This window comes from Lampris incognitus, chromosome 9 (genome assembly GCF_029633865.1).
Source record: "Lampris incognitus isolate fLamInc1 chromosome 9, fLamInc1.hap2, whole genome shotgun sequence".
Taxonomy (NCBI): Eukaryota; Metazoa; Chordata; class Actinopteri; order Lampriformes; family Lampridae; genus Lampris; species Lampris incognitus.
In genome coordinates this window covers 11,371,587-11,399,088 of record NC_079219.1, presented here as the reverse complement: position 1 = coordinate 11,399,088, position 27,502 = coordinate 11,371,587, and the positions used below count along the sequence as shown (strand labels likewise).

Below are 27,502 nucleotides of genomic sequence, written 5' to 3'. Positions count from 1 at the left end.
ACATAGAAAGTTAGGTAGGTCATTCAACAGGATGGCAAACTGGTCCTCAAAACAACACAAGTGGAAGAATTAAGACAAACCAAACTGTATGTCTTTCTGCTTGTGGATAATCATCTACCAGAGCTTCAGCACAGACGAGGTTTAAAGTGGTTGAACGTGTTGGACAAACAGCAGCCACGGCCTAAAAAGACTTCACAGCTCATACAGACTCAGAGAAACATGGTGAAGACAAACGAGACCATCCTGGTCTACTTGTCTCTGTCCGTCGGATGGCAGACGGTCGATCTGGTCGGGTCCAGTGTCGTCTCCATGGTGCTTCACGGACAAGGTTAAAACTTATTAAGTTTACGTTAAAATTCATTAAGCGTTTGTCACTCCTGAGTTCTAGAGATACAAGATCTTCTATCTGAAATTGGGATACGAACCCAAGTTAATGGTTTCCAGTGACAGCAGCGGAACACAGAAATGATGACATCACAAAAAGAAGACAATCTCATTGGTATATAGGTAGAGGGATGTGGCCACCTTGAAGCTACCCCACTACAAAAGATAAAGATGCTACAGGGAAGGCTGGCTTCCAATCCAGACCATGATGACGTCCCATCACGTTCAACCTGTTTGCAGGCTTGTAAAGACTATTTTGCCACTACCAAATCAATACATACCAGTTCATCGCTGTGGGAATATTCTCTCCCTGTCCTGTCACCATGGAAATGTTGGGATTGTTCTTTCATACATTGTGGGGAAATATCCCCACAACTGAACTTTACCCTTACCTGCCAGCAGCCAATCATGCCCTGGTGTGTTGCTATATGTCTAACCTACTGCTGCATTCACCTAGCTAACCTTCACTATTGGTCAGAATATTTCATTAGAAAGAATAAATGATAACAAGATCAACATAAAATGAATCTGACTGGTGAGAACTAAAACTGAATCTGATTGGTTAAGAAACAAACTGAAGAGCAAATGAGGGTCTTCTGTCCAGTGTATTTGACTGGTTAAATGACAAGAAAGTAGACATTCATCTAGGAAAGAAAAAAGAAAACACAAGGAGAGAAACTAGGAGTTGAATCACAGATCTGAAAAGTAAAGAGAAACTACAGGAAAAGTCAAAAGACTCATTCTTTAGTCCAGGGAACAATGTCACTGTGAGGGGGAGTGGCTTTTGTCTGGCTCCGCCTCCAGACGCTGACACCCAACCCCAAAGTCTTTAATTTATTTGTTCATCCGTGCTGGCTGCACGCACACACACACACACACACACACACACACACACACACACACACACACACACACAGGGTCACATGATGCCATTGGTGAGGTACTGGAAGCCATCGTAAAGTTTGGTAGTGATGGAGCGCATGGATCCATCCACCAGCTGCTCCACCAGAACCTGTAACTGCTCCTCAGTCAGTGCCATGTGGAATCGCTCCTTCAGCCCACGGATCGTGCTGGAACCATGAAAACAAGGCAACTGGGAGCCTGACAGGAAGAGAGGAGAGGAGAGGAGAACATGTGTGTGATACTGATCTCTGACATCATCCAGCTAATTCTTATTTTCAATCTCCTTTCACTCGTATAACTATTGGTGATGAACCTGTTGACACTCACGCTATTTAAACCTGAGATGACCTGACCTCGTCTATGAAATGATCACTGTTCATTACTCTAGGACAGTGATTCCTGAAGTGTGGGTTGCAGCCTCCTGGTGGGCTGTGAAGGTACTGTAGGTGGGCCATGAGAGGTCATTTACAGTAAACTAAAGTTTTTAATTTTCAATTTTGTGATTAAGTTTTAAATTACCATAAAATATTTATCGTTAAATATTTGCATTCAAACATAGAATTGTTCCTATAGAATTGTTCTGTTTATGAAATAAAAAAATATAAGGAAATACTTCATCTTAGTCTTGTGTGTTGATCAGAATTGGGATTAAAGGGTTGTGTGGGCTGCAGAAGATTTTCAGATTTCTAATTGGGCCACGGCATTCTTAAAATTGGGAATGGCTGTTCTAGGATGTCTGTAGACACATGAATCAATCTAGCTGATGACTCTCTCCTAAGACACTTTGGGGAGGAGAGGAGAGGAGAGGAGAGGAGAGGAGAGGAGAGGAGAGGAGAGGAGAGGAGAGGAGAGGACAGAACAGAACAGGAGACAAAAAGAGAGAAGAGAAGAGACGAAAAGAGAAGAGAAGAGAAGTACCAGTCTAACCTGTGTTCAGTGATTTATGAGACTACACTTAACACTAACCAACATCTCACATATTCACATCTCCTGTGAAAAGAGGTGAGGGCAGAGACACCAAAAACAACACCTCTTTACTGTTAAATTTATAACAATATCTGAAACTGTCATTTTTAATCACAAATTAGACCAGAATAAAACTGACAAGATATTCTTTAAGCCATAAATGTTTGCAGTGATGTGAAGTGTACCGTTATCAATTCAGAGGCGTTTACAATTTCAACACACTTTGCACAACATGACACAGCAGGTCTTTTACACTCTCTTCATGCTGTCAGTCAAACATGCTGAAAAAGGAAAGTTGCAGCGTAACATTTAACTGAATTGTGTTTAAACTTGCCGGCCTATTTGCTGGTGTGGCCGGTCAGAAAAGTTGCGTTAGTCAACATGTATACGCAGAGAGAACACTGAACAGAGTTGACGTAGGTCTGAAACTCGACTCGGGGGAACCAGTTAGCTTAGCCTCACTGCTAAAACACTGTGGCACAAAAATGAATTTAGCACAAGAACGACCAAGGCTGTCATTTTGCAGTATTTACAGGAGTTGGACAGCAACCATTTTAAATTGTTTGAAAAAATAGTATTAACGTTGTTATAAAATTTTAATTTTAGTGTCATTAGTTTCCTAACAGACATACTAACTCTGCAATGCATTAATATTTCAACTGGTTATTTATCTTGACAGAATATAGAGTTTAAAAACCAGCCATCATTTTGATGGCCCATGGTCGTTTTAGGTAGGAGTGAAATTCCAGTCATTCTAGTGTTAAGTCCAAGGTCAACCTGCAACCAATCCTACTGCAGGTGAGTCAGGTGGGGAGGAGGAGGAGGAAGAAGACTGGCATACCTTGTTGCATGATCTCTACTATCTGGATGACTTTGTCCATGTGTTTCCTGGCTGCTATCAAACCCTGAAGCATCAACATCCTGTAGTAATTAAACATGTCTCCATCTGGTCCCCCCATCACCTACAGGCAGGCAGACAGACAGACAGACAGACAGACAGGATAAAAAAGATACAGACAGATAGGGTTATAGCAGACTGGTATAACACTGAACCAAAAAACAGGAAGCCTTGAATTAGCTTAAATTTTAAAAAAAAAGGACTAAATTCAAGAATGAAGTCATTGTGTAAACATAATGTAGAAATACTGAACATCATATCAGGACACAAGAAAGATTAAAATAAATAACGGTTGGAATGATTTCTGACAATGTCCAGCTAATTTGTTATTTGAATCCCCTCCCACAAAAACAATTATTACAAGCCTCTTCTGCCCTCTTTTGACCTCAAATGGGTCCCCACCCCTCCCACGCACAAAGCGGGCAATACTCTTGATCTGATTTTGACTCAGAACTGCTCCACAGCAAATCTGACTGTCACCCCCCTACCTTTGTCAGACCACTTCTTTATTCAGTTCATGGCCTCCTTACTGGAACGTCCCCCACATTCCACCACACATGGTCTCTCCTTCTGCCAAAACATCCGGCCCCTTACAAGCCAGCTTCTAATGAGGTCTTGGCTTCCATGCCTCTTCATAATGAATTCTCTTCACTCCCTGTCAATGAGGCTACAGATACACTCTGTTCCTCACTAGCCTCCTCTCTTAACAATCTCTGCCCTCTAGTAGCCAAACCTGCTCATAATGCCCCCCCCCCAGTCCATGGCTCACTGAGGTCATCAGAGAGCAAATAGCGGGGCTCAGAGCAGCAGAGAGAAAATGGCATAAAACCAGAGAGTCTATTGACCTCAGTGACTATCAGTGTCTCCTAGTGTCATTCTCCTCCAGCTTAAAAACAGCTAAGACCACTTACTATGCGAACAAGATCTGTGGTGCCACTGATGCTCGAAAACAGTTTTCTGTTTTTAACTCACTCCTCAATCCACCTCCTCCTCCGACCTCCACTCTGCTAAGCCCAGACATGTTGGCCTCGTACTTTACTGATAAGGTTTCTGCCATCAGTAACCAGTTCGCTGAGCCTGACCAACTCTGTCTGCTGTTGCAAGCTAACAGTGCCTCAACTCACCTCATTCTGCCCCCTGACCGAGGAGGAAGTCTCCAAGTTTGTGCTGGACTCTCATCCCACTACCTGTCCACTGGACCCAATACCATCCAACCTCCTACAGACCATTTCCCCCGCACTTAACCCCACAGTCACACGCATCATCAACTCCTTATTTACAACGGGTGTGTTCACCACTGTATTTAAGCAAGCTCGGGTCATCCCGCTGCTCAAAAAGCCTACACTCAACCCAGCCCAGGTTGAAAAGTTCAGGTTGAAAACTAGGTTTCACTGCTACCCTTTCTATCAAAAATACTTGAGCGCACGGTCTTTAACCAAGTCTCTGAATTCCTTTCTGAGATTCCTTTCTTTTCTTTCTGTATGATCTGAATCAGTCTGACTTTAAGCGGGGTCACTCTACCGAGACTGCACTCCTGTCGGTAATAGAATCACACCGTTTGGGTAGAGCTGCTGGTCAGTCCTCAGCTTTATTGCTGCTAGATCTGTCAGTTGTCTTTGACATGGTTAACCACCAAATCCTCCTCTCCACACGCAGTGAGCTTGGTATCTCAGGATCTGCCCTCCACTGGTTCATGTCCTACCTCTCAGGGAGATCTTTCAGAGTATCTTGGAGGAGAAGTGTCCACACTGCATGACTTATCCACAGGGGTGCCTAAAGGGTCTGTGCTCGGTCCCCTTCTCTTCTCAGTATACACCACCTCACTTGGTGCAATCATCCTCTCCCATGGTTTTTCATACCATTGCTATGCTGACAATACCCAGCTCTTCCTATCATTCTCGCCAGATGACCTCACAGTCTCGGCACAGATATCGTCATGCCTTGCTGATATCGCTGCATGGATAAAAGAATGACACCTTCAGCTTAACTTATCTAAGACTGAGCTCCTTGTCATCCCAGCCAGTCCATCCTTAAAACAACAGATCTATATCCAGCTCGGATCAACCCAACTCATGCCCACAAAGTCTGCCCGAAACCTGGGTGTCATGATTGATGACCAACTAACCTTTAAGGTTCACGTGGCCTCGATTGCTCAGTCGTGCCGATTTACCCTGTACAACATCAGGAAAATTAGACCCTACCTGTCTGAGCATGCAGCACAACTCCTGGTACAGGCTCTTGTAATATCATGCATTGACTACTGCAACTCCTAACTGGCAGGTCTCCCTGCATGCACTTTCAAACCTCTGCAAATGATCTAGAATGTGGCAGCGTGTCTGGTCTTAACCAACCCAAAACAGCACGTCACCCCACTATTCATATTCCTCCACTGGCTCCCAGTAGCTGCCTGCATCAAAGTCAAAACCTTGATGCTTGCTTACAAAACAGCAACTAAAACAGCTCCAACCTACCTGAACTCCCTCATTCAGGTCTACACTTAATCCCGCTCACTACGCTATGCCAATGAAAGGCGCCTGGCACTTCTGCCACAACGGGGCCCAAAGTCACTAGCTAGACTCTTCTCTTCTGTAGTTTCCCCAGTGGTGGAACGAGTTACCAAACTCCATTAGATCCGCTGAGTCCCTCTATATCTTTAAGATGAAGCTAAAGATTGAGCTTTTTCTCGAGCATCTCCACACCTGATGGTATTGATAAAAATACCACAAAAAAAAAAAAAAAAAAAAAATGCATTACCTTTGTGCACTGCCTGTTGACACCTATGTCCTATCAGACTTGAACCTAGTTTTTTGGCACTTGCTTGCGTTGTTGTCTCCTGAATAGATCCTTGCTTGTGTTATATTAACTCTCAGATGTACGTCACTTTGGATAAAAGCGTCTGCTAAATGAAATTGTTAACACTGTCAGTATTACTTGCACCACTTTTGGTGAGCCACCCCAGAGAACACTTAGGCTAATTACACTTGATATGACATGCACTCTTCCTATTGTATAATTAATTACTCATTACAGTAATATCACATTTAAGAAAAAGAAATAAAAGACCTGTCTAGATTTTCAGAGTTGTTTAAGGAACAAAGATTTCTGAAACTTCACAAAGATCATCTGTGTGTAGGGTCCACGGTGGTGTAGCGATCTAAGCATCGGCTTTGTGTCGATGCAGTTGCCCACTGGGGACCGGGGTTCGCGCCCTGGTCTCATCAGATCCGACTATGGCCGGACTCGACGAAGCAGCAATAATTGGCAATGCTGTCTTCGGGAGGGGGGCGGAGTCGGCTTGTGTTCGTCACATGAATGCGTCTCTGTGTGTGTCGGAAAAAGCAGTGGTTCGGCCTGGATTTGCCTTGTCACGAAAGTGGCGAGGTGTCTCCTTTGAGACTGCCAGCCGGAGAGATGCAGTTGGCAAACGCATGTGGTATGAGGGTGGGTATTTGAACTAAAATAGGGATCGATTGGCCACTAAATTGGGAGAAAAAGAGAAAAATCAGAAATAAATTTATATATATAAAAAAAAAAAGATGATCTGTGTGGTCTGATCTGATCCTTAAATTGAGCCACGGCAGCAAAACAGAGGCTGTAATCTGTCATGACATTATGTAGTGGGTACCTTTCATAATTATTAATCTAGTTTTAATTGTTCCTGCCTAGCCCTCACTATATTATCCTGTGATCTTAACCCCACTCATCTGGTACCTTCAGTACCCTAAAATAAACCACCTAATCTGTCTGACAGCTCACTAAAGACAAACTTTGAATACATATACTAAGTAAGGGTGACCCCAGTGGGAATGAAACCCTGAACCCTGTCAGGTTTAGTGCTTTGTTCTGTTAACAAACTCACATCCACAAACTCAGCAGTGAGTTTGAAGGCAGAGGTTTCGAAGCCAAGGTTCCTGGGTGAGCTGGAAAGGATGAAACCAAAGTCAATGTGGATGATGTGGCCCTCAGCGTCCAAAAGAATGTTCCCATTGTGCCTGTGACAGAGAGAGACAGAATGATCATGGATGATAGAGAAGTGACAGAGAGGGAATAATTATGGATGATAAATAAGTTATAGAGAAAGAATGACCAGGGATGATAGAGAAGTTACAGAGAGACAGACAGACAGACAGATGATGGAAGGGTTTGTCTGACCTGTCTTTGACCTGAAGCAGGTAACAGATGAGGCTGTATCCAGCACAGCTTTGGACAAAGTTCCTCTGAGCGGTGAGGAAGGCCTCTGTGGTGGGGGTGCCATGCTCCTGGAGAAAGTAGTCCAGCAGAGAGAGCTGGCTATGTTTCTTCACCTGATGGATGGACACAGCGTTCACCACTGGCTCAATCATCCCACTATCCGACGACAACACCAGGATCTTATAGGGCTTGATCCACAGTGGAACACGCTCCTGCTCCCAGATACTCTGACAGGGAGAAGACAGAGGAAGAGAGGAGGTGCAAGGGTAGAAAGAGAATAGGAGAGCACTTCACAACTCTGAATACTGTTTAGTTTTAACTGTGTGTCTCCTATGTAGCTGTTGGTAACATGAGTGTTTGAGATCCATTCTAAATGGACCAGAGTCACCTGTGTGGTTGTGTCAGCATTTTTTTTGTTTTTTTTTGTTTTGTTTTTTGTTTTTTTTGTAAAGGTCTTCTACCAGTTTGTCCTGTCTTATCTGCTTGTTAGTCACAACTTCACATTTAGAATTGTCCACTACCTGCCTTCTTCTTCCTCAGTTGGCTGCAATGATGAAGATGTAAAATATTCCGCACCCTATTATTTTTCCTGGTGAAGTCCTACCAGACACTAACTACTCAAATGAACTATTACTATATTGTTCATGATTTCCATATTTGTGGATTAACTGTTGTCTTAAATACACCAGAGACAGAAAGTAATCAAAAAGGACATTTGATCTGATGGAAATCTTCAGGGCTATATCTTTATAAAATGCATTTCCCCTCAGGAATACATATTGTGAGTTAGTTGTAGAGTTATGTTGTATGCTGGGCATGTAGCTGCTAGATAAAGCATGTAGTAAGCATGCAATTAGCATGTGCTTTAGGTCAGGGTTACCTGAAGCTGCTGGAGGACCTGGAAGGCCAGGAGCTCCTGTCTGAGATCATCTCCACATTTGACTATGACTGAAAGAAGCCTCCATGTAGGGAGGTGACCATATGGAGAGCCTTCCCTGATCCGTCTGCAGGGAAACAGAAAAATAGACCTTATACAGATGGACTGCGTCTCTTTTAGGGCTGTCAAAATTGGCAAAAAAGACATTCGATTATTCCTTCTAAACAAACACACAGGTTCGAACCAATTCGAATATATTTTTGCGCATATTTTCGAGATGTGCGCTCAGGTTACTAGTGGTGGGATGGTAAGCTAACTGAGGGTTACAGAGCTTGTGTACAACTTTATCTCGAGGTTCCACAAATTTTCCATTTTCTGACCAAAATACGAAGTATTTCCAAACGGGGCTTTTTAGATTGCTCAGAGTGAAAATCACTCTCTCTGTGGCCAAGCGGGGTTGTGAACTCTCTGCCATCTTGACCATGCGGTTATTGTTGAATTATTCGCTTGTTTCAGCTTGACCTAAATTTCATTGTCATCCAGTGAAAGTGACGTTTTGTGTCTCCTGTCCGTCATGAAGTGAATTCAGTGCAGCGGCCAAGGCCTTCGTGAGAATTCGCAACGCAGACAGCCGCGGAAGTGCTGCTTTTTTTTTCACAAACAAATATTAATTTTCACACTCGAATGTCTGTTTTTTTGTTTGTTTTTTAATATATATATAATTCGGTTATATATTCAAATTTGGACTATTCATTAACAGCCCTAGTGTCTTTCACAATTTTTAACGTGGAGAACTTTGAGGTCAATGAAAAGTGGTTTAAATAAAATGTATAATTACTTCCACTGTCATTACTGTAACATGTATAGATGAATATGCATAATGTTGAGACTAATGAATACGAACAGAATAAAACAAAACGAACAGTAAAGATAATGTGAAGATTGAAAAAATGTATTGAGTAATAAACATGTATAGAATAATAAACATAATGTATAAGATAAAATAAACAATGTATAAGATAATTGACATAATTCATAGACTAATAAACATCATGTATACACTAAACAACATGATGTATATACCAATAAACATAATGTAATGATGTTGCATCCTAAGCTCTTCAGGCCGTTTGAGCGGCTCATCTGTAACATCTAACCCAGAGCTTCAGGGGCTTTTACTCTCACAGTGGTCTGTAAAAGCTTTACCTTCCCTACTAAATAGATTTACCACCTACCTAAACAATCCTGACTACTAGAAAAAGCCTATCAGAAAGCTCTGATATGTTCACCTCTACAATGTTAACAGACCTTATAGTCATGTCAACAGTACTCTCCTAGCAGAAATTATTGAGACACAAAAGCTTTAAAAATGTGCACTTCCCTGTAGGGAGTGGATCTGAACATTAGGTGCATTGCCATCCTCCTCCACTAGAGAGGAGTCACCACTCACCGTACTTTCTCCTCCCAGGGCTCTTTGAGGGCCACAGCTGACGGGTCCTCAGGGTCCCTCTTAAAAGTGGTGGGAGTGTGAGCCAGCTGCTCTGACAGACGCCGCCTGCCACAGGGAAAACACCACACACACACAGATACACACACACACATTGATAGTGTCAGGGAGTGGGTGTGCTCGGGATGATCTAAGCTGTGCTGACTTCACTTTGTGCTGCTTTTTCTGTTGTGTTATGTTGTGTTATGGTATGCTTCTGTAGGAATGTTACCGACCGTGTGGAAATGTCATAACGTTTGCCCTTATTTTGCTTCCTTATCTCCATTTTGCCATCATACCTAAGCAGCCATTCAACTTTCCACAGCCTCCAGTTAGTCAGTTTCACTGTGTTCTTTAGTAAAAGTACATGGTATGAAAACACAAGTAGTCTCGTCTTTGCGGCGAGTCACCTCTCAATTACCTGAAACTTTCAACTACGGACAATGTTAACCGATGTTTAGAAAAAAACTAATGTTGAATTTTTTGTTATAAGCCATCCACCATGGTCCAGTCAATTCCAAAATACCACACAGTGTGCAACATCTACACTGTCAACAGTGCCACAACTCTCCTGCATACATTCATTATGACACAAATTCACATTTCCCTGGCAAAATAACAAACAGCCAGAGCGCTACAGATTATTCTTCTGGAAACCTTTCATTCTGTGGTACACAAATTAACTTCTGTATCACTTGTGTGTGGCGAGTGGGGTGCGGTCGCACCTGTCACAAGTCAGCCGAATCGGCTTGGGACGGGTCTGAGCACAGCTGCTCCCTGAACAGAGGCATACCAAAGCCTGGGAAAGAGGTGAGGCACGGATCCACACAGCTCTCTCCCCCAGCAGGAATCTTAGATGACTATTTTTAGTATTTGCTTTAAGTGTTTTATCTCCGATGTTTTTACTGTCTTTGCACCTTCAGCTACGATCTGTGACTTTGTCTCCGTGTCGGAGAACCCCGGCTGTGGTGCAGACCTGCATCAAAAACATTAATTTTCGGATCTGATGGGGGGGGGGGGCTATGGAAAGAGAAACGCTGTATGTTAAGGTGTGCTTGAGGATGTTATGGTGCGTACTGGTGTGTTAAGATGTGTTACAGTGTGTTGTGCTGTGTTAAAGGAAAGGTAAACTTTTCTGAACACAAACATCAATAAAATGTTGTTGGACAACATTTAGAACTGTATGGACAAAAAATCTGGTGAATACTTTAGTATGGAGACACTTAACACTTTACTGAATCTTGACCCTGAGAATCTGATTCTAGGTTTGGTGACATATTCCGCTTCCGGTATGGGAAGATGGCTGCGCAAATTCGCGTTTGCAGCGGCCTCACCCAGTACTGTCCATGCAGTGTCTTTGTCCATATCTGCGTCTAAGTTTTGTCTTCGTTTGATGGCTGGGAGAGCTGGCGTTGGATCAGCTGGGACAGCGGGGCAGGCTAACCTAACTGCTAGCCCATGCAGACCGGCAGTTCCAATAACACCGAGGGCGGTCTGGCGACAGCCTCACCTGGCATTGATTGTGGTGTTTTTGGTGTCGTCGTGCGGAGTGCGGGGAGGTGTGTCGAGGGTGTCTGCCTGGGAGAGCTGGCGAAGTGAAATGACAAAGTGTTCCTGATTCCTGATATGCAGATTCTGTTCTGCTCTATGGTCCACACTGACACTATGACAGCTCTCATCTCTGTTGAACTGCTTACTTTGATTCTGACTCATCAGTAGGGGGGCGCTATAGTTTAGACTCATCAGTAGGGAGGGGTATAGTTTAGACTCATCAGTAGGGAGGGGTATAGTTTAGACTCATCAGTAGGGAGGGGTATAGTTAAGACTCATCAGTAGGGAGGGGTACAGGTTACACTTTATCAATTCAAGTTCTTATCGAATATGGTTGTGATTCATATCACACCAAACTTCAAAGTAGCATGAAATGTAATCCCTAAACTAAGAACCCTGTTTAATGCGTGCCTGCATGTATGTACTGTCTGTGTTTGTGTGCATGTGTTTGCATGTGTATGTGTGTACCTGATGTCTCCAGCAGCGATAAAAACAGGCTCTTTGCTGTCCAGACTGGTGATGCTGTCCACTGAGAACTGACTGATGTTATCACAGCTGTTGGTATGACCCTCTGGAAGCTGCAACACACCCACACACACACACACACACACACACACACACACACACACACACACACACACAAGACAAACACACAGGGTCAGGATGGATGACACACTGATTGACGGAAGATAAACGGGTGCTTGGAATGATAAACACAGACACAAGATAACTGCATACATGGCTGGACTACCAACTGAGCAAGTGATGTAGTGTACCGGGCCCTAGGCAACCAGGGTCCCAGAGGGATTGGGGGACTATCTCTAAAGCCTTATGCCGCCTTATCACTGAATATGACCAGCAGTTCTACGGTCAGAAGTTGTCTCCCAGCAGCCACCCTAGTGTATATGTCTAGATGTCACATAACTCTTACACTGTATGTCTCTGATCCATGCTGGATCAGCGCTTCTGGTATGATATTAACGTCAAGTCAATTTTATTTGTGTAGCCCATTATCACAAATTACAAATTTGCCTCAGTGGGCTTTACAGAGATACAACATCCTGTCCTTAGACCCTCGCATGGGATAAGGAACAACTCCCTAAAATAAAAAACCCTTTAACAGGGAGAAAAAACGGGGAGAAACGTCAGGGAGAGCAACAGAGGAGGGCTCTCTCTCCCAAGATGGACAGACGTGCAATGGATGTTGTGTACAGAATAAAACACAATTTACAGAATACAACATTGAAAAAGGATAACAGAATTATAAAGGAATTATATGATATATGAAGAATATGATGAGGAGGATGTCAGGCAGTGTCCAGATGCCACTGGAACAGACCAGGACCTGAGCCACGCGACCACCATCTCCATATAGACCTGACAGAAGGACAGACTAAACATGCACACAGGAGAAACTCACATCACACCATTCACATACACAGGAGAAGAGACAAGAAAAAACATTGGTCACACATCGCACTGTGAGTAGAATATAACACTGAAACAGGATAACAAAATTATATGGATTTATAAGATATATATAAAAAGATAATGTGATGACAGGGATGACAAGCAGTGTCCAGGTGGTGACCACCATCACCATGGAGACCTGGGAGGAGGACAGACTACACGTGCACACAGGAGAGACTCACATCACACCACTCACATAGAAGAGAAAAGAGAAGACATCATTCAGAGAGAGGGAAAAGACATGTGAGAGAAGAAAATAGTTTGCAATAGTCGATCTATACTTTATAATCTCGTCGGCAGAACAGTGGTTGGTAAATTCATTGAGACAGAAAACAGACCCGCCATGCAGTACAGGTTATGAAGTACTCCGGCAACTCGTTTTCGGTTAAGGCAAAAAAAATAGTTTTAAGTTTGGATTTAAAGGCCTCAACAGACTCTGATTGCCTGATGGCAGCAGGCAGGTTATACCACAAGCACGGAGCCAAATAGGAAAAGGCCCTGCCACTAGCTGACTTTTTTTTAACTTTTGGTACACACAGGAGCCCTGTATTTTGAGAACGGAGAGCTCGAAATGGACTGTGCGGTTTAAAGAGCTCAGACAGGTAGGATGGGGCAAGCCCAATTAGGATTATATACGTCAGCAAAAGCACCTTGCGGTCTGATCTAACATGGTGTAATATGGCCAAATTTTCTAGTTTTAGTTATGATTCTAGCTGCAGCATTTTGAACCATCTGAAGACTTTTAGTACTAGCATGGCAGACCTGAAAACAGAACATTACAGTAATCAAGTCTGGATGAAACAGTCTGGGTAGCGTAGCAGTCCATTCCATTGCCTACCAACATGGGGGTCGCCAGTTAGAATCTCCGTGTTACCTCCGGCTTGGTCGGGCGTCCCGACAGACACAATTGGCTGTGTCTGTGGCTGGGAAGCCGGATGTGGGTATGCATACTGGTCACTTCACTAGTGCCTCCTGTGGTCGGTCAGGGCACCTGTTCAGTGGGGAGGGGGAACTGGGGGGAATAGCGTGATCCGCCCATGCATTATGTCCTCCTGATGAAACTCCTCACTGTCAGGTTAAAAGAAGCAGCTGGCGACTCCACATGTATCAAAGGAAGCATGTGGTAGTCTGCAGCCCTCCCCTGATTGGCAGAGGGGGTGGAGCAGCGATCGGGATGGCTCGGAAGAGTGGGGTAATTGGCCGGATACAATTGAGGAGAAAGGGGGGATAAAAAAAAAAAGTCTGAACGAAACAAATGCATATATGAGAGTCTCTGTGCCAGCCATAGACAGGAAAGACCGCATTTTAGCTATGTTATGTAAGTGAAAAAAGGAAGTCTTTGTGATTTTTGTGGCATTTTCTGCCTTTATTTGATAACGATAGTCGAGAGAGATAGGAAAGGCTGGGGGGAGAGAGGGGATGACAAGCAGCAAAGGGCCCAGGCCGGATTCGAACCTAGGCTGCTGTGGTACGCGCTCTACCAGGTGAGTCACCGGAGCACCCCAGTCTTGATAATTTCTTTAATTTGCTCATCAAAGGAAAGGCTGGGATCAAATGTAACACCAAGATTTTGGCTACCACACTTGGTGAAATCACAGAGTTGTCGATTGTTATTGTTACTTGATCAAACTGGTGTCTGTGTCTAGCAGGGCCAACAACCAGCATCTCAGCTTTATCTGAATTTAAAAGCAGGAAATTTAGTGACATTCAATTTTTCACAGTAGCCAAGTAGGCCTCTAAATTAGTCATTTGAGTATGATCATCACCCTTATAGGCACATACAGCTGAGTACCATCCTCATAGCAATGGAAATTTATTCCATGACTGTGTATAATTCGGCCAAGCGGTGAAATATAAAGAGAGAAAAGTAGAGGGCCAAGAACCGAGCCCTGAGGTACGCCATATTTAATGTCAGGGAATTTCGATGTAATAGTGTTATAGCAGACACAATGTGTTCTTCCAAATAAGTAGGACTTAAGCCAAGCGAGTGCTAAGCCAGAGACACCAAAATTACACTTTATTCTGTCTAATAGTATAGTGATCAATGGTGTCGAAAGCTGCACTTTGGTCCAGTAGTAGATGCACAGAGGTGGTATCAGAGTCCATAGCTAGTAGAAGATCGTTCACCACTCTTGTCAGAGCAGTTTCAGCGGAGTGACACGCCCTGAAAGCCAACTGAAAAGGTTCATATAGATCATTTTCTTCTATACGGGTCAAGTTGTGGATACACAACTCTCTCTTGTACTTTAGAAAAGAATGGAAGATTAGATACTGGTTGATAGAGACCCTGGATCGGGTGCAAAAATGTATTAAAAACAAAATGTATTCATCCAGCACATTTCTTACACTGAAATTCAACACCTTGCTAAGGATACCAAGGACAACAATAGAAAACACGTAGTTTGGCAGAAGATCAGGTTGCCTTCTCACTTTCATGCTTTTTTATTAAGTCCTGTAGTCCATAGTTAGCTGGCTCATAATTTATTAGCTGGTTAGCTGTTATTATGACGTTGACTTGCTTGGCAGTATCATGGCAACAGCAGTTTCCAGTCATAGTGTCAGAGTGAAATTGGTCACCCGAGTTGAAAAATTTCAACACATCCATTCCCTCGGTCAGAAACAAAAATCTCTGTACCACAGAGTCAGAACTTTTCACATACACTATCCAACTCTCCATAAAACATGAACGACCTCCAATCAGTTGATGTATGTATGTCATATTCAGTGAAAAGGCAGCTTCACTTGTTAATAGTTTCATACTTTCTATCTTTAACAAAGAGTTAATGATGAATTTGATGAAAGATCCAAAGCTACAGTGCACCAGTCTAACACCAGTAACACCAGCATCTTTATAGTGACTCTCTTCCACTGTGCTTCATTAGAACATTCATTAAGTGTGTTGCTATGTGTGCTTATTCATTTAACCTGGTCACCAGATGAAAGTCCAGGAGCATAAGCATTTTAATGATGTCATAACATACCAGGATTGATGGTGTTGTTGCTCTTTTACCCTACGCCAGTATGCCGCTGGTAAAATTGCCCACCGGGATGCAGCTTGTCAGAATCAAAGCAACACAATGTGGACCACAGTGATCAAAACCTCTTGCTAGTCTTACTAATTGCCCAGTAAATTGCCTTGTGTATCCCTGCATGTAGTAGAACAGCCCCACCTCCACCTGCAGTTCTCCGATGTCATCCACGGACCATGCCTCGTCGTCATTGTCGTAGTTGGGTACCATAGAGAAGCTGCTGGCACGCTGTTCTGCTGTCATACCGCAGTCAGGAAGGTTTTCCACAGAGCGTGTGCTGCGTATCCGGTTCTCCGGGATCCGTACTGGAACGCTGGATGTCTCAAAGTTCTCACACTCCAGAACCTCCACGTAGATGAGGTATGGAGCCTGAGGAGAGAGCAGGTCATGTGTTTGTCCCCCAGCCTAAAAGACATCTAAATGCAGATCATATGACACATAATGAGACAGAAAACAGTTGTGATTATTTCCTGGGCTTTAGAAGAACTGGCTTGAGGGGATTTATGTGGTTCAATCACCTTTTAAAACAAACTTCTGAAAACATTTGTTGAGCCATATTTTCCACTAATTGATTTTCACTGGTTGATTTCAACTGATCCTTTTGTTGGGATTTAATCCTTCCTACAACTTTTTCGTGGCTTTGTTAGGAAAAATGCATTACAAAGTTATACCTGTGGCAGTAGTGGTAACTTGGGCAGTGGTGGTACTAGTAGCAGTAGCAGTAGTGCCAGTAGTAGGAGTAGTAGTACAACAGGAAGGAGCAATAATAGCATTAGCAGAAGTAGTAGTAACAGTAGTACTAGTGTTAGTAGTAGTATTTGTGGAAGTAGTTGCAGTGGTAGTAGTACTAGCATAAGTAATAGCAATATTAGTCCGAGTGGTAGTACTAATAGTAGTAGTAGTGTTGGTGTGTATTTTTTTTTTTCCTCCTGACCTTGTCTTTGGAGTTGAGCACTACTGCCTGGCTATGTGGTACTCTGACCACATGGTGGTCGAAGGCGGCGGTAGGCAGCCAGACACGTGCAGGGAGTTTGTGGTTGAGGAGAGACAGCTCTGAGATCAGTCGCTGGGTCTTCTGCTCTTTGGTGGGCAGGGTGGCCAAGCGTTTTCCGATCCCCATCAGAGAGCGAATGAATTCTCTCTGAGGCGTCAGACGCACCGGCTGCTGGACCACACATACACAGTAGGAGGAGGAGAAGAACAACAACAGTTAGAAAAAGCCAGAATATTCTTTAAGTCAGTGTCTGATTTACAGGTTGGAATGAAACAGATGCCGGGTCCAAACTGGAATGAGTAGTCAAAGGACTGTGGGAAACCTTAGAGACAGAAAGTTACTCAAACACTTCCTTGTTACTCAGATTTGTCAATTTTGTGCTGAGAAGAACTCAAACATGTATGAGTTCATCTGAATTTAGGGATGAAATCAATCTTCCTCAGCAACAAACTTGACACAGAAAAACAGAAATAATTTCATTGAGAGGAAAGAGAAATGAAACTCATTAAGACCATTAAACAAACATCATTCCATCTTAATTAACTCTTCTCAGTCCCTCACATCAAAGTTGAATCAAGATGCACCCAGAACCTGAAACAATTGATTGGACGTGACACAAAAAACAGATTGAAAAGTTAGAGGGAGGTCCATAAGCATGTATCGTAAGAATGGATATCTAAATTTATTTTGCAGAGAGACACACCCAGGAGGACCACAACTCCTCTATCAGACATGAGAGTGAACCACAACCCACAGCTCATTACCCACAATGCACCTTCAGAGAGCATCAGAACAGGAAGTGGGTCAACTTACGGTCCCTGTCACAAACTCCAGACTGTCAGAGCTGGAGGTGGAATCCTGGGGGAAGGTCATGGGTCAAAAGTCAGGGGTCAGGACAGGGGGGATGGTTGTTGAAACAATAACATTAAGTCATAACTCAAAGAAGATTTCACCACACTGGGACAAGTAGAAAAGTTACAATCCTGAAAATTTACATCATATCAGCACACTCAGGGCTGTCGAACTAAGCACCTGCTTAGGACCCCCCTTGGCCACTATAGGGCCCCCAAGAGTGCTTGAAATGTCCCACAAGATAGCTTGAAAAACATTTTTTTGCGATATATTATTTTGTTACTTTTCATTACACCACATTCAGAATGTCATTTAGTTCTGTATCACTATGAATATTAAAGTGGAAGTAGACAACTTTTTCACTTTACTTTATGATAAAGTAAATGTTGACTGCACAGGGTAATGGCCTACAGAATAATGACACCATCGGCGTTTAAACTGGTTCTCTATAAGCCTCGCTTTCACTATGCAATTCTGTCTGCCACCAGGCATGATTTTTCCCAGCAAATCGATTTATGGCACAGGAAGTGCACCAACCACCCAGTAGCGGACTGGGCAATGGCAAAACAACCCAAGTAACTGTGGAAACTCTACCCGAGAAAAGAAAAAGAACCCAGTCGATGGAGGAAGCAAAGAAGGCAAAGAGGGCAAGTGATAGAAGACAAGATAAAACAACAGTGAACCTCGGACAGGGATTGACTCGATAGAGAGTGCTCCAGGACTTGAGAGGGTTCCAAACTGACTTTCAGTTGGCATTATTTCAGTAAGTAACACAACCTGCCTACTTATTAATGCTACCAGATGCTTTACTCTGCCTTATTCATAGCACTGAGATTGGGGTTTTCTAGTTCGAATCGGGATTCTTACGGTTCTTTCTCGCTTTGGACACAGCCAGCCTGATAGCGGTTAGCCATGCTGCTAATGCTACTGCTAGCTAACACTAAGCCAGAAAACGAACCAGGAGCTACAAGGAATCCAGGAGCCCCAATCTCAGAGCTTTGATAAAGGCAGAAACAAACATAGATGTTTGAAAAGTTGTCTACTTCCACTTTAAAGTGCAAACTAACATCAGACCACTCTTATGAGTTTGCTACCTTCTAAGTTTAAAAACCATAGAGGGGTAAAAACATGCCAGGTTGACACTGGTATGATGTAAGCAACACAGCTACCACTAATAAAATTGATAATGGGTGTGTAAGATTTACAGCAGGTGTGCAAATGATCAAACATTGACAACAGTCAATAGTAATGGTGGTACCGAGGCGGTGGGGGGCCCCCCCACATCAAATTCTGTTTAGGGCCCCATAAAGGCTTGGGCCGACGCTGAGCACACTGATCATATCTGTGACTCGAATACAACAACCCTGCCTGGACTGGTCATCCCAGTCTCAACCAAGAAGACCCAGCAAATCCTGGGATTCAAACTGTTTACCAGCTCACTTGTCTTACCACCAAGTTATCAGCTGCTCAAGTTTTGATCACAATTGTTTTTTCTGTTGATTTGAGGGAAAAAGTTCAAGTTAAACCAGTGTTAATGCAAAACGTAGTGTCCTACCTCGTCATAGCTACTCTCCACTTTGGGGTTGCTGGCGGTTCTCTTCAGGTTGCTGGCCAGGCTGATGCTGACCGTGGCATCGGACTTGGAGCGCTGGTGCGTACGCTTGGAGGGCGACAGGCCATGATCCCCCCCCAGGCCGGCGTGGCTGTGTAGTGTTGGCACCGCTGTGGCGGCGGGGGAGAAGGCTGTTAGGGTGGGGGGGTCCCGCCTGGCACGCGCCCCCGCGGGTTTGAGTTCATCAGAGAGGATGAGCTTACGGAGTTTGGTGCCTCTTGAGTGGCGCTGTGTGGAGATGTGCATGTCTGAGGAGTAGGCACCCAGGAGCCAGGCACACTGCAGAGAGAAGGAGATGCTCTGTCTGCAGCGATGGACCTGCAACACAGAGCACATAATCAGTCTCCACAGCAGCTATAGTGTAAACATTACTCTCGATGTTATATAAATGTGGATGTCCGCTGTTTGCATGTTGTTGTGCTTGAGTGTTAGACATTAACGGTGCTTGTGCTCAGCTGAATGTGAAGCATTAAGATGACTGAGAAAGACATTTAAAATGGTGCATCTTCTCCTGTTTAAACGCTGCTGCAGTAAATAACTTCATGTTGGAGGTTTTTCCTCTCTTACTTGAACTTATCTTACTGTAAAGATCAGTTTTTTGCACCAGTATTTTTTTTAGCAAAGCTTAGTCACACTTTTAAATTTGTTTTGTTTTTTTTACCTTTACTAGACAGCAACAGTGAAGAGGCAGGCAGAAAATGGGGGGGGGGACAGAGAGAGAGAGAGAGAGAGAGAGAGAGGTATGACATGCAACAAACGTTGCTGGCTGGAATCGAACCAGTGACAGTTGCAACCACGTGGCCACACGGTATGCACTGTAACCATCAAAGCTCAGTCACACTTTAGAGCATTTGCTCTGGTCAGCCATGTGGTAAACGGTCGACTCGTTGTGGTAACACACTAACTTATCTTGTGACGAAGACATCTGACTCGGACTGATTTTCAAGACTCGTGACTCGACTTGGACTTGAGCACTGACGACTCGGACTTGGACTCGAGCATTGACTGCATTTGGACTCGGAAGTTGTAGGTGAGGACTCGGACTTGTTAACTGATAAAAACCGTTTTTTTGTTTTTGTTAGTTTTTTGTAATAGGTTCTAATAATTTGGCATAAGATATTGATAGCTATATTAATACCGTAACATTATTCAATTTCATGCAAGGGCAGACACGTGTGTTCCACCTACATGCGGATTCACGTGCATGCCCTCATGTTCAGTAACAGTTAGTGCTAAGATGCCTAACTCGAACTCGACCCAAACTCAACCTTGATGACTCAGACTCAGACTCAGGTCCTGGGGACTTGACTCGAACTCGGTCTCTTCTTTGGGGACTCGGACACTGGGGACTCGAGACTCAACTCGGACTCGAGGTTTAGTGACTCAACTACAACACTGGTGTTTTGTGTGTTAGGGCTGAACAACACATCACAATGTGTGCATGTGCAACTGTCACACTGCCAATGATGCAGTGAATGGCGAACTGGGCCAATCACTCAACGTTACACTAAAACTACTTTACTGCTTGTCAGAAAATGAAAACACGCGAGGGGATTTAAAAAAGACTTGCAGTTCTGTATTATTGATTCAAAAGCCAAATGGTGTTATGTTGAGTCAACCAGAGTCCTGGACCACAGCCCTGTTTCCCCTCAGAAATCATCTGAAACACAGCTAGAGTGATACATTCTATCTGGAGAAATTATGTAACTAATTTTTCTTTAACATTACAGCCCAATGTCCACTATTTCCATCAACCCTAGTGTTCATGTGTGTGTCAAAGACAGTGTGGAATATAAATGTTTATTATGGCCATGCTACTGAAAACCCTCCTATTTTTTCATATTATCATGTACATAATATAAATTATATACATATACTATAACCACCTTGCCATTAATGCTGATGTGATATGATTACGGAATTTGAGAATTTACATTAAGTGTTCCATTGTTAACAAACTGCAGAGCTTCATGTGACGACCTACAGATGATCACAAACGTGATCCTGGTGGACTGCACGGGAATGGAACCTGTGACCCTTGACAGTGTTACTGCCTTGCCCCACACCCTCGCTCCCTCACCACGTATGGTTTGATGGCGTCTCCCACGTCCTCGTCCATGTGGATGTACATATTGAGGAGCTGCGGCAGGTAGAAGTCCACCTCCTCGTGGCGGAAGCTGAACAGTCTGTTCCCGATGTACGCCTGGACGCCAGGCTCCTTGGAGTTGTGCAGGTAGGATATCGCCATGGAAACATCAAACAGTTTGGACTCAAAGAGGCGGAGCAGCCAGGACTGCTTGGAGGGGTTGTGGCGTTGGCGTCTGCGTGCGCTCTTCATGGAGCCCAGAGCCGAGCCCTCAGGGTCAGCCTCCTCCACCTGGATCTGTGGGGGTTTGATGACGGGGCTGTCAGAGTCCGGATCATCACCTCCCCCGTTCACCAGTCTATCCTCTGTAGTCCTACTAGTATCCGTTTCCCCAGGACACACTGGCTCCACCTGCTGCTGCTTCACCTTCTGCAGAACCTCCTGACAGGCCCGCTTAGCCACCTCTGGGTCAATCAGCAGGTCAAGCTCAGCCAGGCCCTCCCTGATGACATCCAGAGATGGGCTGGGGGCTGCAGGGGCCTCGCTGGGGGTGGGGCTGGGGCTCTGCCGCTGGGTGGGGTGGTGGGGCCCAGAGGAAGGGGTGGAAGGGAGGGAGAGGGAGGGAGAGGAGGTGATGGAAAGAGAGGGGGAGAGAGGAGGGGAGGGGGGACTGTGGGCAGGCCCCTCGGGAGGAGAGGAGGACAGATCCAAGTCTGTGTCTCCCATCATGACGACACTCCCACCTGCCTCTTCTACCACACACACACACACACACACACACACACACACACACACACACACACACGCGGTTAGCTTTTATTTTGAAAATATCTTAACAGACAATAGCAGATAAATGTGTGAATGGGGCAGCATCCATGAGCTATTTTTAGCTCTTCCCGAGGGGAAGCGGAAGCTTCGCAGCAAACACAAGTCAGACATCGGATGCACTAGCCTACATTAAAAGTAAGCAGTTTGTTGTAATTTTCATTGGTTTTTTTGTGTAATTTTTTGCCGTTTTCATCTATTTTTTTCTAGTGTGCCATGGTGCACATAAAACACAGCCATGCTGTACTGTTTAACATGCTCTGTATGTCTGACTTCCTGTGACGCGTCCATAGCAACAGCGATGCTATGACATCACTCGGACGCTGCCCCATTGTGGAGAGCAGGATGACTGATGGAGCCAAAAACCAACACAGTAACCAACGGAAACCATTTACGAATGACACACTTATGAATAGTATTACTGACAAGTTTAGTCGATTTCATTTGTATAGCCCAATATCACAAATTGTAAATTTGCCCCAGGTGCCTTTTACAGCAATACAACATCCTGTCCTTAGACCCTCGCACTGGACAAGGAACAACTCCCTAAAACCCTTTAACAGGGGGGAAAATTAGGAAGAAACCTCGGGGAGAGCAACAGAGGGGGGATCTCTCTGATGATGACTGTAACGTCTGTGGGGAAGTTCCCTACTTTCCACCAGACTCGATTTCAACATACGTCAGCTCTCGTCTAGCTCAGAATATATCCGGCTGAATTTAGCCCCAACTGTTTCATTCAATATCATATAATTATGCACTGACCCAACAACTTTAGTTGTCAAAGTTACACAACACAAGTCCATACACTGTGCTAGAATACTTGTCATTGCTTTTGTTTTAGAAGTGGCTATTTAGCTCTCCAGCCAGGAGTTTTATACGTCTACTCGACATTCACTTTTCAACCACATTTACACTGCTTTTACCCTAGACGGTGTATACCATGTACACATCTTCAGACATTTAACTAATGTAAAACTGCTTAGTGGGTCTTTGTGGCTCTTCAAAACCTGCTTCTGTACAGATACAAACTCCCCATCCCAACCAACCCTTCAGTATAGCCCCCCCCCTTTTCTACCCAATTGCACTTGGCCAATTACTCCACTCTTCCGAGCCGTCCCGGTCGCTGCTCCACCCCCTCTGCCGATCCGGGGAGGGCTGCAGACTACCACATGCCTCCTCTGATATATGTGGGGTCACCAGCCGCTTCTTTTCACCTGACAGTGAGGAGTTTCGCCAGGGGGACGTAGCGCGTGGGAGGATCACGCCATTCCCCCCAGTTCCCACTCTCCCCCCGAACAGACGCCCCGACCGACCAGAGGAGGCGCTAGTGCAGCGACCAGGACACATACCCACATCCAGCTTCCCACCCACAGACACGGCCAATTGTGTCTGTAGGGACGCCCCACCAAGCCGGAGGTAACACGGGGATTCAAACCGCCGATCCCCGTGTTGGCAGGCAACGGAATAGACCGCTACGCTACCCGGACTCCCCGCATTTTTATTTTTTCTCATTTAGCAGGCACTTTTGTCCAAAGCTTTTTACTAGAGTCAGCAGTTAACAGATTTACTATTTTTATGTCAACCTAGAGGTCTCTCAGAGGACCGAGTAGTAATCATATCATAACCAAGAGTCATGTAATGTCAAGTACAAAGAGTTTAAATGCAAATATTAATAGGTACATTGCCAGCAGTAATTAAAGTAGGGCATTCAAATTATAACTACGCTTGATAATGCCACAATTCAGTATAAGAGTGATGTTTAGAGACCTTCTATGGATTAAGGAAGGCCTGGAAAAGGAAGGTTTTTAGGTCTTTCTTGAATTAAATAAGTGAGCCTGCATCTCTGACGGAAGACAGGAGTTCATTCCATCATTTTGGGTCCAGGTGACAGAAATGTCTGGACCTACAGCTCAGCCGTTTAGAAGTGGACATAGACAGTAGACTGTACATATCACTACACCTAGACAGTAACCTTCCAGATGTCGAAGGAAGGGGGCGAACAGGGTTGTACATGTTAAACAGTGGTTTACAGGTAAATCGGTACAGTTCACTGAACTGTCCAGAAAGCCAAAACAAGGTTTTGAAATGTATGTTTAGCAACAGGTAGTAAGTGTAAAGACACAATGAGACAAGAGACACATGCGCATCTGGGCAGGCTTAAAACCAAACACACAACATTGCTCTGGATTTCTTGCAGCGGTTGATAGACACACACGCAGAGCAACATCTCCTAATCCCACTGAGCAGATTACAACCACATCAGCATAGTCAGAGAGAGCGAGAGAGAGAAAGAGAGAAGGAGTGAGAGGAGGAAACAGCAGGTGGGAGGAGGGGGGGACAGAGGAGTGTACTGTAGAAAGAAAAGAGGATGAAGTCTTGTTCATGCATACAAACGTAGCATTCAGCAACGAAACAGATCAAAATGAAGTCAGAAAGAAATGAAAAGTCAATGGAAATGAATAAGTGTTCATCAGCTCTCTATGGGAAGGGTTAATGGGAGCGGTCTGGCTGTAACTACTGGCAGTGGAGTGAATCTCCTTCCCTGTCTGCTCTCTGTTCGTCCTATTGAGATATGACTTAGTAATACCCCCCCCCCCCACACACACACACACACACACACAGAAACTTTTAATTCGCATAAGAATGAGCCTGTTTGTTCTCATTATAAAAAAGCTTTTGAACTGTACATGTCTGGGGTTTACTGGGTCGGTAGAATGGCTTTTGTCCAAATCCTATGCTGAGCAAATGGCTGGCAAGAATTGGGGAAAACATGCTGACAGAAGAGGCGATATCAATACCTTGACAGAAAATGTAATATATATATATCCAAAACATGACAGACGGGGAGGCCTAACGCCATACTTAGTTAAAATGTGACGTTTGTGTATAACCTGACACACAATGTAATATCTATGAGGTCCCTGATAGAAATCGTGATATGTAAGAATGAATCAGAGCCTGTCAGAAAACGTGATATGTGATAACAGCCTGACAGAAAAGGGGACACCTGCGCATAATAAATGGTCAGACTGAGACGGGAACTGTGGCATTTCTACATAAGCTGAGGGGAGTTGTGATGTTTCTGTTAGCACGGTGAAGCCAAACAACACGCAGAGCTGTTTAGCAACGAGCTTATTTGTAAACCAGCTTTCGCTACACACGCACCGAGGTGCGGGAAATGCCTTGGCGGCTTTGCGTTGCGGCATTTAACTCTTCAAAGAGCCGCAACTCCTGCCGTTTAAACGGCATTTAGCGTTAGCGGGAGGCTAGCTGTTGCTAACGGCGCTGGGGCGTTTGTTTGATACCAAGCTAAGCTAACGACGCGGCATTAACGTCGCAGTTCAGAGCCGGTCGGATGTAAACCCGGGTGTTCAGAGAGCGCCAGTCCTACCTCGAAAAAGCTTAAAAGGTTTTTAAAAATGTTCTTCTCAGTTCCAGTTTCTCTCCTCCATCGGGGAAGCTCTCGTTTCAACCGAACAACTTGAGTCTTGGCTGTCTTCCGCGTTGCCTGAGTAAATTTGAATACTAAACCCCCGCTTGGTGTGGCAGATACGTAACAGCGCAACAGGGGTGCAAGCTTCGTGCCCTTTATGAAGCTATGGGTGGGCATTGATTTGATACGAAATACATTTAAGTTCGATGTGTCACGAATTTGGATGATTTACACTCAGGTGAGCAGTGCGGCCGCCTGGATCTGCCGGTGTTGCGGCGAAAATAAATTGCCCTCTGAAAAGCGAATGCTTTGTGCGGGAGCGCGCGTAGCCCTGCGTAATGTATTCAACTCATCTCTACATATCTATTTGTCTTAATTAAACCCCCCAAATAAAGAGCAGAGCAGCGATGCAGCTGTAAAGAGTTTCCTTTTCCTCGCAATAGTAGTTTCACCCCCAACACCGGTCCAAGTCTTTCTAAACAACAGATTATGGGCCCCTATCAGTCAATTAACGTTAAATGGGGGTGGCTGAGTTATTCAAGCGTCAGGACAGGAGGGGGGGGGGGTCAATTTCCGGTATGAAAACGTTATTTCCATATTTTGTATTTTCATTGGCAGGAGGAGTCAAAGTCTTTATTAACTAGAGAGCACAGAAGTTAGGTAGAAGTTCATTTGAGGTGGCTGAGACCATCGGCAGGCATTAAAACTGTATTTACAACAATGTCTCCTCTCCCTCATTAAAGTATTTTTTTACAAGCAATACAGACAGCTGTCAGTCAATAAAAAGTTGATTTATGGCGGCTGAGCCATTCCCGCGTCCAGATGTGAGAGGTAATCAAATTGCAGCAAACACAAAGGCTTTATTTCCAGCCATACCCCACACAAAAAACTATTTATACAGGCAGATATGATTCAGCCCTAACAGAGTGAAGGCCCAAAGAATCCCCCATTAGTGTCGGCGGTGATCTGTGCAGTAAAAGCAGAAGCTGTGCCCTGCTGCTCAAGTAAACATTGTTCTCCTGCCTACAGTTCACATTTTAGGCAGACCTTGGCGATACAGTGGTTGGTGACAATCTCAGATCACTACTATATTGGAAAAAGTACTGTATTACAAGTACTTCATTCAGGCGTTTTACTCAGTAAAAGCACTATCAGCAAAATGTGTCCATCAAAAGTAAGCGTTATTCATGCTGAGAGTTGTCCTTTTCCCTGCTACAATATTGATGCATTACCTGTCAAAAGTATTTTAATATCTACTCTGCATACTATTGACCCGTTTACACTTTCATAAAGCACCGTATCTAATGCGATTAGCTTGCTTAAAGGCCACTCTGCAAAGTAACCAGTTAGGTAAACGGAGTAACCATGTTCCCCTACACAATGAAAACACTCCAGTGCCAGTGCTTGAAAATTGTAGATTTACTTACACCGTATTTGTATCGATATACTCACATTTCACTGTCACTTGTTGACTATATATATATATGTGGCCATGGTGGAAAACAACAGTCACACCATGATATACTGTAGTACATTTATCTAAGCGGTGTAATGCATGTTTTCACGTGTATTCGTGATCACAAAGAGGCTTAGTAAGACAAAAGTCAACACAGGCAACATGAATATGATACACATGGGGGATGTGGGCTTTGCAGTCCACGCCGTAGTCTGCAGGATGCTTAACGCGAGCGTTTGCTGGTTTTGCAACCGAATACTCACAAGTTCCTTAAACTCGAGCATTGCACACAGCCGTACTTCCGCTGTTATCCACCGTGACACACTTGTGTCGCTTCCACGCCTCTTTATCGAGGATTTACTGACTAAAAATAGAGCCGGACACGCAAATGCACAGAACGACTTGAACCGGCTGTGCGCGCTCCCGCAGAGCCTTCACTTTTCGACCGGCTGGTGGTGGACCCGGGCGGACCGATAGGATTTTTGGGTG

The 27,502-nt window shown here is 44.3% G+C and overlaps 1 protein-coding gene across 1 annotated transcript; it reads right to left on the bottom strand.

Annotated features, from left to right (window-relative positions):
- Positions 1-3: 3 nt before the first annotated feature.
- pi4kb (phosphatidylinositol 4-kinase, catalytic, beta) lies at positions 4-25,606 on the bottom strand. Its single transcript, XM_056286103.1, has 12 exons — positions 25,516-25,606; positions 21,294-22,051; positions 19,157-19,531; positions 16,690-16,920; positions 15,897-16,124; positions 11,725-11,834; positions 9,670-9,774; positions 8,223-8,346; positions 7,304-7,569; positions 7,011-7,143; positions 3,095-3,215; positions 4-1,485 (listed from the first exon to the last, which is right to left on the bottom strand). The coding sequence occupies exons 2-12, from the start codon at positions 22,026-22,028 to the stop codon at positions 1,304-1,306; spliced, it is 2,610 nt and encodes an 869-aa protein (XP_056142078.1). The 5' UTR covers positions 22,029-22,051; positions 25,516-25,606; the 3' UTR covers positions 4-1,303.
- Positions 25,607-27,502: the final 1,896 nt, after the last annotated feature.

Bases quoted from the DNA above. Each gene is read 5' to 3' on its own strand.
- pi4kb (XM_056286103.1), bottom strand. From the start codon at position 22,028: ATGATGGGAGACACAGACTTGGATCTGTCCTCCTCTCCTCCCGAGGGG. The intron at 16,921-19,156 runs GTAGGACACTAC...TGTGTGGTCCAG, and splicing joins TGGAGAGTAGCTATGACGAG to CAGCCGGTGCGTCTGACGCC. The intron at 11,835-15,896 runs GTGGGGCTGTTC...GGTGTGTTGCAG, and splicing joins TCGGAGAACTGCAGGTGGAG to CTTCCAGAGGGTCATACCAA.